At 45.6% G+C, this 14,411-nt stretch overlaps 1 protein-coding gene across 1 annotated transcript; it reads left to right on the top strand.

The window, feature by feature from the left end:
- Nucleotides 1-7,233: 7,233 nt before the first annotated feature.
- LOC138671520 (octapeptide-repeat protein T2-like) lies at nt 7,234-7,617 on the top strand. Its single transcript, XM_069759695.1, has one exon. It carries the CDS (start codon nt 7,234-7,236, stop codon nt 7,615-7,617), a length of 384 nt encoding a protein of 127 aa, XP_069615796.1.
- The last annotated feature ends 6,794 nt before the right edge of the window (nt 7,618-14,411 follow it).

The following is a 14,411-nucleotide window of genomic DNA, read 5'->3' as shown; positions in this document are numbered from 1 at the left end:
GCCTGGTCCATATCACAACATATATATAACTTATACCAGCTGTACATATATAATTATATACAGGAGATGCCCAGGTTATACCAGCTGTACATATATAATTATATACAGGAGATGCCCAGGTTATACCAGCTGTACATATATAATTATATACAGGAGATGCCCAGGTTATACCGGCTGTACATATATAATTATATGCAGGAGATGCCCAGGTTATACCGGCTGTACATATATAATTATATGCAGGAGATGCCCAGGTTATACCAGCTGTACATATATAATTATATACAGGAGATGCCCAGGTTATACCGGCTGTACATATATAACTATATGCAGGAGATGCCCAGGTTATACCGGCTGTACATATATAATTATATACAGGAGATGCCCAGGTTATACCGGCTGTACATATATAATTATATACAGGAGATGCCCAGGTTATACCGGCTGTACATATATAATTATATGCAGGAGATACCCAGGTTATACCGGCTGTACATATATAATTATATACAGGAGATGCCCAGGTTATACCGGCTGTACATATATAATTATATACAGGAGATGCCCAGGTTATACCAGCTGTACATATATAATTATATACAGGAGATACCCAGGTTATGCCAGCTGTACATATATAATATACAGGAGATACCCAGGTTATACCAGCTGTACATATATAATTATATACAGGTGATGCCCAGGTTATACCAGCTGTACATATATAATATATAGGAGACACCCAGGTTATACCGGCTGTACATATATAATATATAGGAGACACCCAGGTTATATCGGCTGTACATATATAATATACAGGAGACGCCCAGGTTATACCAGCTGTACATATATAATATATAGGAGACGCCCAGGTTATACCAGCTGTACATATATAATATATAGGAGACACCCAGGTTATACCGGCTGTACATATATAATATATAGGAGACACCCAGGTTATATCGGCTGTACATATATAATATACAGGAGACGCCCAGGTTATACCAGCTGTACATATATAATATATAGGAGACGCCCAGGTTATACCAGCTGTACATATATAATATATAGGAGACGCCCAGGTTATATCGGCTGTACATATATAATAGGAGACGCCCGGATGTACTGCACACATATAACGCTCTCGCACAGTACTATACTCCGACCGCAGGTTTTGTTATCCACGTGACTTTTGAGAATAAACCTTCTTAGTTTGCGAGTTGGCCAATAGGCCGGGAGCGCAGGACGTTGGAGAACCTTCCAGGATGGGGCCACCTGCCTGCAGAGTCCTGGCTCACAGCTCAGGGACTTCCCAAGATCCTCAGAATGATTCATGGAGGATTCTGTCCCCCAAGGAAAAGACGTAGAGAAACAAATCCAAACAAGAACAGAACAATGCGACACGTGCGCTAAAATCGGAGACGAGAAGGCGTGTATCCACCAACCGCACAAGATCAACGTCTTCTGTATATACACAATGTTTGGCCACAATCAGCTGCTACAATCACGTCATCCTGTTGTGATTGATGTCCTCCTCACTGGCTGAGATGACATGGTAAGTGTGGAGAACATTAATCTGGCCTAGAAGGTATCAGAGGCTGGACTTGTCCGGCCGATGCCGCACTTTGCCCAACTAGTACTAAGTTTGAGCTATCAAGAACATGCACTACATGTGCCCCAAAAAGGGTGTATGCCTATGTTTGTGTGGTTATCCCATCTTTCATGAACTGTTCTGGCTAACAAGAATATCAAGAATTCCTCAGGTCCGGAGAGAAGAAGGTGGTCTCTATTCCTTAGTCCTGGGGAGGTCATCATTACTTAACTCTGGAGAATTGAGGGTAACCACAATTCCATTGCTTTGGTGAGACGATAGACATTCTTCTTACGCAATCCTGGAGAGAAGAAGGTGCTCACCATTGCTAATCTCTAGAGAAAATAAGATTGTAATTATTCTTCAGCTTAGAAGATGGGGGTCATTGTTCCTCAGCTCCTGAAAAAATATGTTGGCTACTGTTTCTTGTGAGACTAGGTGGACATAATTTCTCAGCTCTGAAGACTAGCTGGACATCATTTCTCAGCTCTGGAGACTAGCTGGACATCATTTCTCAGCTCTGGAGACTAGCTGGACATCATTTCTCAGCTCTGAAGACTAGCTGGACATCATTTCTCAGCTCTGGAGACTAGCTGGACATCATTTCTCAGCTCTGAAGACTAGCTGGACATCATTTCTCAGCTCTGGAGACTAGCTGGACATCATTTCTCAGCTCTGGAGACTAGCTGGACATCATTTCTCAGCTCTGGAGACTAGCTGGACATCATTTCTCAGCTCTGAAGACTAGCTGGACATCATTTCTCAGCTCTGAAGACTAGCCGGACATCATTTCACAGCTCTGGAGACTAGCCGGACATCATTTCTCAGCTCTGGAGACTAGCTGGACATCATTTCTCAGCTCTGAAGACTAGCCGGACATCATTTCACAGCTCTGGAGACTAGCTGGACATCATTTCTCAGCTCTGGAGACTAGCTGGACATCATTTCTCAGCTCTGGAGACTACCTGGACATCATTTCTCAGCTCTGGAGACTAGCTGGACATCATTTCTCAGCTCTGGAGACTAGCTGGACATCATTTCTCAGCTCTGGAGACTAGCTGGACATCATTTCTCAGCTCTGGAGACTAGCTGGACATCATTTCTCAGCTCTGGAGACTAGCTGGACATCATTTCTCAGCTCTGGAGACTAGCTGGACATCATTTCTCAGCTCTGGAGACAATTGGGCATCACTTCTCACCAATGGAGAAAAAAACGTATTCAGCATTCCTAAGCTCTGGACAGATCCTCAGCTCTAGAACGATTCTGCTGGGAACCCATCCTAATGTGACTTCTCTCCTAGGCTGAAGCCGCCTAAATTATATGGGTAAGCAGGATCCTGCTATAAGTAAAACCGCCACATGTGGATGGGTGGAGTGCTCAGTCAGCGAGCCTATGTATAAGTATCAAAAGACGGATCGTCCCTTCCTAACAGAAAATTGGTGTGTACTGGTGCAAACTGAGTCTCTACTCTTAGTTTGCACCTGTACACACTGTTTAGAAGTAACGGTGAGTCTTTTGTTACAACCTGTCGCAGAGTCCAAGCACTTCGCAGACATCCCAGGTAAAGTTCTGGAGGTTGGACACCCCCATTACCTGTTTTTGGGGTGTCCTTCTTTTCTCCCCTCCCCCCACTTGTATGTCCCCTTTCCCAGCTGCATTTATCCCTTGTTTTTCTTCTCTTCGTGCCAGTTGGAGGATTCTGGAATCAGTGGCTCGGTGTGTAATGGCCGGCTTGGCTCTTGGTACAGAGCAGGGCCTGTCCGCGCGGCCCCTCAATGTGGCGGTGTATGCATGGTGCTCATTTGAAGGTGCAATGTTTGGCAGGCGAGAAAATAAACATTTTGTGCCACTGAATTTATCAGTTTCTGCCTCCATTCAAGGCACAAAGCGAGCGGAGAGCTGAGACTTTTACTCCTCGAATTCCTAAGACGTAACAGGAAACGTAGATCATCTCAATATTTACCCAGAAGCCATACTCCAGTCACATCCAAAGCTGCAGCCACAATTCTGCCGGCCCAAATTTGGAAACAATTCCTGCCGCACTCCCTAACTTTTGAGAAGGTGCATCAAGGAGATCTCTGTACCAAGAAACAAAACCCTTTTACCATAAGCCCCGGCCCAAAATAAAGGATCCCCCGTACTCAGAGGGTTTGTATCGCTATTACATAAGAACCGATCCCACTCTTAAATAAATTAGACCCCACCTGTAACGTAGACCCCCTTATTAAACACAGCTATCATCACCGCTAAATATATACAGACCCCAGACCCCCTAAACATATGCAAACCCAAGACCAGGTGCCCTCAAGAATCCAAACCCCAAACCAAAAGCCTAAATAAATACAGACCCCCTAACTAAATGCAGATATCACCCCTCCCGTAAATAGAGACCCAGACCAGACCCCCTAAATACAGACCCCTTTAGTTAATGCAGATACAATCCCTTTAAGGAAATGCAGCCACCAGACCAAACCTATCTACATAAATACAGTCCCTAAATCTCTTTAAATAGATACAGACCCAAGACCAGCTACTAAATAAATAGAAACCTCAAACCAGAAACCCTCAAAATTAATGGAGACTCCACTGATAGGCATTCTTAAATCACAGGGGCCTCAGGGTCTTATTTCATCCATATACACATATCTGTTATCAATGGGGTCGAATTCAGCCATAGACTTGGTTAAGAGCAAGTGGGAGGGACTTATCTCCGATATGCAGAATGAAGTATGGGAGGACGTTCTTGACTCTCCCCTTAAAGTATCCCCGTCAATTAATAACAAGATGACCCAGTTATATATAATTCATCAGTCATATTTGACCCCAGTGAGACTCTTTCGGATGGGTCGATACTCGACGTCGGAATGTCTGCGTTGCCACTCACCAGATGCTGACTTCATACACATGATATGGCAGTGCCCAATTATTTTTCAATATTGGAGGGAGGTAACGTCGTTATTGACCTCACTACTATCAATCCCGGTTCCTCTTGAACCTCTGGTTTGTCTGTTTGGAGTTTGGGATGAGGAGGCTTGGGAACATTATGTTGGGATTTTTTTACGTGAAGTATTATTCTTGGCACGAAAGATGTTAGCGCTGCGGTGGATGGGAAGGTCACCCCCCACGCTTAGGTCCTGGGTTGAGCTGGTGAACACAATTGTCCCATATGAACGCACACTTTACCAGAATAGGGGTTGCCCGGGTAAGTTCAATAAAATCTGGGATGGGTGGAATGCCTCCCATCTCACTTTGTGATCTAACCAATTGATAAGGATACAGTGTATTTGACCTTTTGTTCTGCAGATATTGCGCAATAGAGAGTATAATGTTACTGTAATAAGGCGAAGTAGTAGTAGCTTTGGAGGCTTAGTTTAGTTAGGTGTAGTTCGGTTGTAGTTTAGGAACTTTGTATACTGACAGTTTCATAATTTTATATATATGTCTTCTTTATATACATACAAATGATTGGTATATGTATGCTCTGGTGTCTTTTCCTTTCTTGTGAATGTAACCGTGCAAGTCGATAACAAAGACAAACATTTATACTGTATTTTATTTGTGATTAATAAATAAACGAATTTAAAAAAAAAAAAATTAATGGAGACTCCCCTTAAATAAATGAAGATTTCATAAACGACCCGTATATTAATACAGACCCCAAACCAGTCCCCTTTAGTTAATGCAGATATCATCCCCTTAAAGAAATACAGATACAGGACCAAACCCATCTACCTAAATTCAGACATCTGTAGCCCTAAATAAAACCTGAATAAAAGCCCAGCCTCCTAAATTCATGAAGACCCCAGAACTCTAATAGAAGCCTCAGACCAAAACTCCTAAATACAGACCCCCCCAGTCCAGACCCCTTTTAATAAAAGCAGATAGCATCCCTTTAAGGAAATACAGATGTCAGGCCTAGTGCTTCCCTGTAAATGCAAAGCCTAACCCCTCAAAATAAATGGACTAAATTGGACCATAAAAATAAACTCCAGACCCCTAAATAATTACAAACCTCAGACTCGACCCCCTTAATGAAAACTCCAAACTAGATCCCTTTAATAAAAGCAGAAGACAGACCAGATCCCTATAAATGAATGAAGACTCCAGACCAGAGCCTGTAAATAATGATAGACCTGCAGCCTAGACCCCCTAAACAAATTCAAACCCCAAACTAGACCCCTATACCCATAGAGACCCCCAAGCCAAAACCGTGTGGGAGGGAAGAGAAGTGCAGGATGGAGGACGTGATTTTCCGAGCGGACCCTCACTGCGGCGCAGGAAGACGGAACAGCCCTGTCAATCACACTGTAGCTCCGCCCACCACCTTCCCTTATAAACCTGTAGCAGCAGAATGACCAGGAAAAGCCCCTAGGGTTTGATGGTGGATGGGAAATTTTTGTCAAGTGCCCACCCCCCGAGTGAATGAGGGAGTCGGGACCCCCGAGTCAGACCCATCTCGGCTGTGGTTTATTGGTTTACCAGTTTAGATAGATGCGAGGAGGGGGGACATATAAGCTCTTGGGGTCTTCCACGGCCCAGGGGTGTATTGTGAGGCCAGGCTTCACCAGAATACCCCTGGTCCCGGACAGCTGTGCCCCCCACTCCCCGGCCGCCATCTTGCAGGCTCGCACATGTTCCGTCTGCTAACCAGGGTTTATTGCTCCTCATTACTGGCAGCCGCCTGTGTCTGGACTCGTATTTCACACTCATCTCATATGGCTGCAGCCAAGTCCGTGATGTATTCGTGAGGTGCGGCGCGGACGGATGAGGGGGCGGCCCGCCATCTGGAGGCCATTACTGCGCCATTGTGTCTGTCGCTGCTCGGGTTCCTGTCCACATGTTTCCATTAAGTGACTCCATGTGAGTCTCCAAACACCTTCCAGAGAGGTGTCGCTGCACGGGGCCAGAGGCCGAGCTGGCAGGACGCTGCGGAACTTCTTTCATGCTTAGCGGCTATGAATATAATACATGCCCCCCAGCCCCTGATATTGGAGGTCTTCCAGAAAACCTCTAATATAAAGCCCCCAAAGGCCGATGTTGGAGCGTTCCCACCTGGAGGCCATAAGAGAGGCAGTACAGCAATGGTGGCACCCAGGTGACTGCTCAGCCATGGGCTCATAGCTAAGGATGAGGCACCACGTGCCCGGCGCCTCACTGGTGTCACTGGTTCTAGGGGCCTTGACTGGTTCCATCACTGGAGACCCCATAATGATGGAGGACGCGCCGTAGATGCAGCAATGGCTGCAAAAAGAGACAGTGAAAACTTAGAAAGATTCTTGAAAAGATCAAGATGCAAAACAATTAGTCTGGAAGTGGCTGGAAAAGAAGATGGCAGAGGCCAGAAGAGCACAGCGGGGGGCCAGAAGATACAGCGGAGGGCACCCAGGGGGCCACTATAGACTTCTGATGTGGAGAGGAGAAGACAAGAGGAGAAGATGAGGGGAGGAGAGGAGAAGATGAGAGGAGACAAGACGAGGGGAGACAAGAGGAGAGAAGACGAGGGGAGAAGAGGAGAGGAGAAGATGAGGGGAGAAGACAAGACGAGGGGAGGAGAGGAGAAGATGAGGGGAGAAGACAAGACGAGGGGAGGAGAGGAGAAGATGAGGGGAGAAGACAAGACGAGGGGAGAAGAGGAGAGGAGAAGATGAGGGGAGAAGAGGAGAAGATGAGGGGAGAAGACAAGAGGAGAGAAGACGAGGAGAGGAGAAGACAAGATGAGGGGAGAAGAGGAGAAGATGAGGGGAGAAGACAAGAGGAGAGGAGACGAGGGGAGAAGACAAGAGAAGAGGAGAGAGACGAGAGGAGAAGACGAGGGGAGAGAAGAAGACAAGAGGAGAGGAGGAGAAGACAAGAGGAGCGGAGACAAGAGGAGAGAAGACGAGGGGAGAAGACAAGAGGAGGAGAAGACAAGAGGAGCGGAGACAAGAGGAGAGAGACGAGAGGAGAAGACAAGAGGAGAGGAGACGAGGGGAGAAGACAAGAGGAGAGAGACGAGAGAAGAGGGGAGAGAAGGAAACAAGAGGAGTGAAGAAGGAAAGAGGAGAGAAGAGCAAAGGAGGGGAGACGAGGAGGGGAGAGAAGAAGACAAGAGGAGACAAGAAGATAAAAGGAGAGAAGAAGACAAAAGGAGAGAAGAAGGCAAGCGGAAAAGAGAGGAATGGAGAGAAGAAAAAAGTAGAAAAGAGGAGAGGTAAATAGAGGAAAAGACAAGTGGAGCAGAGAAGAGGTGATAAGGAAGAGGAGAAGACAAGGGAAAAGAGAGGAGAATAGAAGAGAGAGGAGGAAGAGAAGAGACAAGAGGAGAAGAAAAGGGAAGGGGGAAGAGAACAGTTGAGAAGAGAAGAGACGTGACAAAAGGAGAAAACAGAAGAGAAGAGATAAGACAAAAGAGGAGAAAAGACGAGAAGGAAAAATTAGATAAGAAGCGAAAAGAGAAGAGAGAGGATGTGGGGTGTGAGGACTGGCATGTTACAGTGTGCACACTGGGTGTGAGGACTGGTGTGTTACACTGAGCACACTGGGTGTGAGGACTGGTGTGTTACACTGAGCACACTGGGTGTGAGGACTGGTGTGTTACACTGAGCACACTAGGTGTGAGGACTGGTCTGTTACAGTGTGCACACTGGTTGTGAGGACCGGTGTGTTACACTGAGCACACTGGATGTGAGGACTGGCATATTACAGTGTGCACACTGGGTGTGAGGACTGGTGTGTTACACTGAGCACACTGGTTGTGAGGACTGGTGTGTTACACTGAGCACACTGGGTGTGAGGACTGGTGTGTTACACTGAGCACACTGGGTGTGAGGACTGGTCTGTTACAGTGTGCACACTGGTTGTGAGGACCGGTGTGTTACACTGAGCACACTGGATGTGAGGACTGGCATATTACAGTGTGCACACTGGGTGTGAGGACTGGCATGTTACAGTGTGCACACTGGGTGTGAGGACTGGTGTGTTACACTGAGCACACTGGTTGTGAGGACTGGTGTGTTACACTGAGCACACTGGGTGTGAGGACTGGTGTGTTACACTGAGCACACTGGGTGTGAGGACTGGTCTGTTACAGTGTGCACACTGGTTGTGAGGACCGGTGTGTTACACTGAGCACACTGGATGTGAGGACTGGCATATTACAGTGTGCACACTGGGTGTGAGGACTGGCATGTTACAGTGTGCACACTGGGTGTGAGGACTGGTGTGTTACACTGAGCACACTGGGTGTGAGGACCGGCATGTTACAGTGTGCACACTGGGTGTGGGGACTGGACTACAGCAGGCCAGGACATAATGGTTTGGTAGCGTCTTGTTTAAACAGCTCTGTGATCAGACACAACTAACAAACACAGGGTTTATGTCCACAAATCCTCCGAAATCAGGAGCCTCTCATCACTGTATGGAAGGGCAAGAGGAGAAAACCAATTAGTCCAGGCGGAGAGACAAGTGTGACATTAGAATCTGATGGCTGCAACGTTCTCAGAGGATCCCAGACTGTAGAGAAAAGATCACAAAGATCAAGTTGTAGATTCCAATGTCATTTCTGCAGATTTTATTGATATTTGGGGAAAATCTGTCTAAATACGAGCGAAGCCAACAAATCACGATGTCTGATGCCAGGAAAAAGAACAAACGGGCTGAAGAATTGTACTAATGGTGTCTGACACAAAAGTACTTCCATATTACAAGAATCTCTGTATCTTTGGTTCTAATTACTATGAATGATTATAGAAAAGTTGGGGAGTGACAACTTATCAATATCCAATTATCAATTATTGTTACCGGCCACTGAGAACAATATCCAAGTGGATGTTCACTAAAAAATGCAGAAACGTTTCTCCACCAATTCACAGGACTAGGTAGGACTATCATACTACTACTGGCCCGAAGTACAAGAATATAACTACAATAATACTGCCCCTATGTACAAGAATATAACTACTATAATACTGCTCCTATGTAAAAGAATATAACTACTATAATACTGCCCCCTATGTACAAGAATATAACTACTATAATACTGCTCCTATGTACAAGAATATAACTACTATAATACTGCTCCTATGTATAAGAATATAACTACTATAAAACAGCTCCTATGTACAAGAATATAACTACTATAATACTGCCCCCTATGTACAAGAATATAACTACTATAATACTGCTCCTATGTACAAGAATATAACTACTATAATACTGCTCCTATGTACAAGAATATAACTACTATAATACTGCCCCCTATGTACAAGAATATAACTACTATAATACTGCCCCCTATGTACAAGAATATAACTACTATAATACTGCCACTATGTACAAGAATATAACTACTATAATACTGCCCCTATGTACAAGAATATAACTACTATAATACTGCTCCTATATACAAGAATATAACTACTATAATACTGCTCCTATGTACAAGAATATAACTACTATAATGCTGCTCCTATATACAAGAATATAACTACTATAATACTGCTCCTATGTACAAGAATATAACTACTATAATGCAGCCTAGTGTGGTTGTCACTTACGTCTCCTGTCCGGGTAGCGCTTGGTGTTGTCAGAGAGGTGACCACCATTGTAGGTTTATCTTTCTAGTTTTGTGTAGGACATTCCTTCTGGGGATTAGCTCTGTACAATGCTGCATTCCTGACGTGGTGTAGGGGGGCGTCAGACATTATTGGGGGTGTTATGTTTAGATTGTAAACATCCATCATAAAGTTATTTTTACAAGAATTAAACATCTTGTGCAGTGAGAGGACGGTTGGTTGATGCTGGGGAGGCTGTGTGGTCTTCTTGCGTGCAGCTCTATCAGATACCAGCACAGATCTCCTGGATTTCTGCAGCATTATAAAACAATATCCTGGCTGGGGATTATATACTTTAACCCCTGATGAGAACAAGCAGCCTGTGATCACCTTCATATGAACTAGGCCCTCACATACAGCGCATGCGACATACTCACCCTCCTGTCTCCTCCTGATACTTTTCATGGTATTTTAGGATAATATTATTTACTAGATGGTGGCCCGATTCTAACGCATCGGGTATTCTACAAAATGTATGTATATAGCAGCCACATAGTATATAGCACAGGCCACGTAGTATATAGGAGCCATGTAGGATATAGCAGACAAATACTACGTGGCTGCTATATACATACATATTGTAGAATACCCAATGCGTTAATACAGGCCATGTACTATATAACACAGCCCACACAGTATATAATACAGGCCACGTACTATATAACACAAGCCACGCAGTATATAACACTGCCCACGCAGCATATAGCAGCAACGTAGTATATAACACTGCCCACGCAGTATATAACAGTGGCCACGTAGTATATAACACTGCCCACATAGTATATAACACTGCCTATGTAGTATATAGCAGCCACGCGGTATCTAACACAGCCCACATAGTATATAACACAGGCCACGTAGTATATAACAGCGCACATAGTATATAACACTGCCTATGTAGTATATAGCAGCCACGCGGTATCTAACACAGCCCACGTAGTACATAACACAGGCCATATAGTATATAACACTGCCCACATCTATATATATAACTAGATTGTGGCCCGATTCTAACGCATCGGGTATTCTAGAATATGCATGTCCCCGTAGTATATGGACAATGATGATTCCAGAATTCGCGGCAGACTGTGCCCGTCGCTAATTGGTCGAGGCAACCTTTATGACATCATCGTCGCCATGGCAACCATTATGCCATCTACGTCGATACTGTGCCCGTCGCTGAATCAGAGACGCGGGATGTCTACGTCCTTTATGACATCATCGTCGCTGTGCCCGTTGCTGATTGGTCGAGGCCTTGCGGCCTCGACCAATGAGAGACGCGGGATTTCTACGTCGATACTGTGCCCGTCGCTGATTGGTCGAGGCCGCAATCAGACGCGGGATTTCCAGGACAGACAGACAGACGGAAAAACCCTTAGGCAATTATATATATAGATTGTCTAAGGGTTTTTCCGTCTGTCTGTCTGTCTTTCTGTCTGTCTGTCCTGGAAATCCCGCGTCCCTGATTGGTCGATGCCGCCAGGCCTCGACCAATCAGCGACGGGCACAGTATCGACGTAGAAATCCCGCGTCTCTGATTGATGATGTCATATTGGTTGCCATGGCGACGATGATGTCATAAAGGTTGCCTCGACCAATCAGCGACGGACACAGTCTGCCGCGAATTCTGGAATCATCATTGTCCATATACTACGGGGACATGCATATTCTAGAATACCCGATGCGTTACAATCGGGCCACAATCTAGTAGTATATAACACTGCCTATGTAGTATATAGCAGCCACGCAGTATGTAACACAGCCCACGTAGTATATAACATAGGCCACGTAGTATATAACACAGCCCACATAGTATATAACACTGCCTATGTAGTATATAGCAGCCACGCAGTATGTAACACAGCCCACGTAGTATATAACATAGGCCACGTAGTATATAACACAGCCCACATAGTATATAACACTGCCTATGTAGTATATAGCAGCCATGCGGTATCTAACACAGCCCACGTAGTATACAGCAGTGTGGGCACCATATCCCTGTTAAAAAAATAAGTAAAATAAAAAATAGTTACATGCTCACCCCGATACGCACGCGGCTGCCACCATCTTCCGTTCACAGAAGCGGTCTCACGAGACTGCTAAGTCATCTGGGTAATTTCGCAATGCATCGCCGGGAACGGAAGATGGCGGCAGGCGCGTGCGGCTCGGCGGACAACGGAGGGTGAGTATAGCAGGTTTTTTTTGGTTTTTTTTAAATTATTTTTAACATTACATTTTTTTACTATTGATGCCGCATAGGCAGCATCAATAGTAAAAAGTTGGGGACACACAGGGTTAATAGCGGCGGTTACGGAGTGCGTTACCCGCGGCATAACGCGGTCTGTTACCGCCGGCATTAACCCTGTGTGTGCGGTGACTGGAGGGGAGTATGCGGGCGCCGGACAGTGACTGCGGGGAGTAAGGAGCGGCCATTTACTTCGGGACTGTGCCCGTCGCTGATTGGTTGCGGCAAAACAGCCATGACCAATCAGCGACTTGGATTTCCATGACAGACAGAGGCCACGACCAATGAATATCCGTGACAGACAGACAGACGGAAGTAACCCTTAGACAATTATATAGTAGACTAGATACATATTTATAATTGTGGACGTCACATTGTAATGTTACCGTTTATCTCTGTATACAGGGAGCTCCCCCTAGTGGTGACTGCAGAAAGGCTCTTATAATGTATCTCTATATACAGGGAGCTCCCCCTAGTGGTGACTGCAGACAGGGTATTATTATGTATCTCTGTATACAGGGAGCTCCCCCTAGTGGTGGCTGCAGACAGGATCTTATCATGTATCTCTGTATACAGGGAGCTCCCCCTAGTGGTGGCTGCAGACAGGATCTTATCATGTATCTCTGTATACAGGGAGCTCCCCCTAGTGGTGGCTGCAGACAGGATCTTATGTATCTCTGTATACAGGGAGCTCCCCCTAGTGGTGACTGCAGACAGGATCTTATCATGTATCTCTGTATACAGGGAGCTCCCCCTAGTGGTGGCTGCAGACAGGATCTTATCATGTATCTCTGTATACAGGGAGCTCCCCCTAGTGGTGGCTGCAGACAGGATCTTATCATGTATCTCAGTATATAGGGAGCTCCCCCTAGTGGTGGCTGCAGACAGGATCTTATCACGTATCTCTGTATACAGGGAGCTCCCCCTAGTGGTGGCTGCAGACAGGATCATATCTGTTATGATCCGGTGACCTTGGAGCAGCATGAAAACTTTCACTGGAGTAGGTGGTAACTATACTGACCGCAAATCCTGATCTTAACACCGCAACTAGAAGTAGCCGTGCCCCTAAAGATGGAAATAGGAATACTACCTTGCCTCAGAGCAAAACCCCAAAGGATAGGCAGCCCCCCACAAATATTGGCTGTGAGTAGGAGAGGAAAGACACACACAGGCAGGAAACACGATTTAGCACAAGAGGCCACTCTAGCTAAAATAGGAAAGGATAGGACAGAGTTCTGTGCGGTCAGTATTAAAACCCTTCCAAAAATATCCACAGCAGATTATACAAAAAATTCCTCCATCTAACTAAAGACGTGGAACGTATATCTGCAACTCCAGAGACTACTAAACTCAGAGCAGGAATACAATCAAAAAACAAGCACACAGCTTGTGTGCAATAGAAAAAGAAACAGACACTTATCTTTGCTGAATTGGCAGCTAAGCAGGAGAAGCCAGACAGAGATCGAACACTTCCCAAGAAACATTGACAACTGGCAAGGACTAATGATGAGTCCTGCAAACCTAAATACCCCAGTCAGAATTGCAATCAGCAGATACACCTGTCCAGGACTGCAGCCCAGAGACAACTGCATTACCACCTACAACCACCGGAGGGAGCCCAAAAGCAGAATTCACAACAGTACCCCCCCCCATGAGGAGGGGTCACCGAACCCTCACCAGAGCCCCCAGGCCGATCAGGATGAGCCAGATGAAAGGCAAGAACCAAATCAGCGGCATGGACATCAGAGGCAAAAACCCAAGAATTATCCTCCTGGCCATAACCCTTCCATTTGACAAGGTACTGAAGTTTCCGCCTCGAAAAACGGGAATCCAAAATCTTCTCAACAACATATTCCAACTCCCCATCAACCAACACAGGGGCCGGAGGATCAACAGAGGGAACAACGGGCTCCACATATTTCCGCAATAAAGATCTATGGAAGACATTATGGATAGCAAAAGAGGCCGGAAGCATCAGTCGAA

This window comes from Ranitomeya imitator, chromosome 3 (assembly GCF_032444005.1).
Source record: "Ranitomeya imitator isolate aRanImi1 chromosome 3, aRanImi1.pri, whole genome shotgun sequence".
Lineage (NCBI taxonomy): Eukaryota > Metazoa > Chordata > Amphibia > Anura > Dendrobatidae > Ranitomeya > Ranitomeya imitator.
The sequence above is the reverse complement of the archived record's forward strand: the minus strand, read 5'-3'. Positions and strand labels throughout refer to the sequence as shown.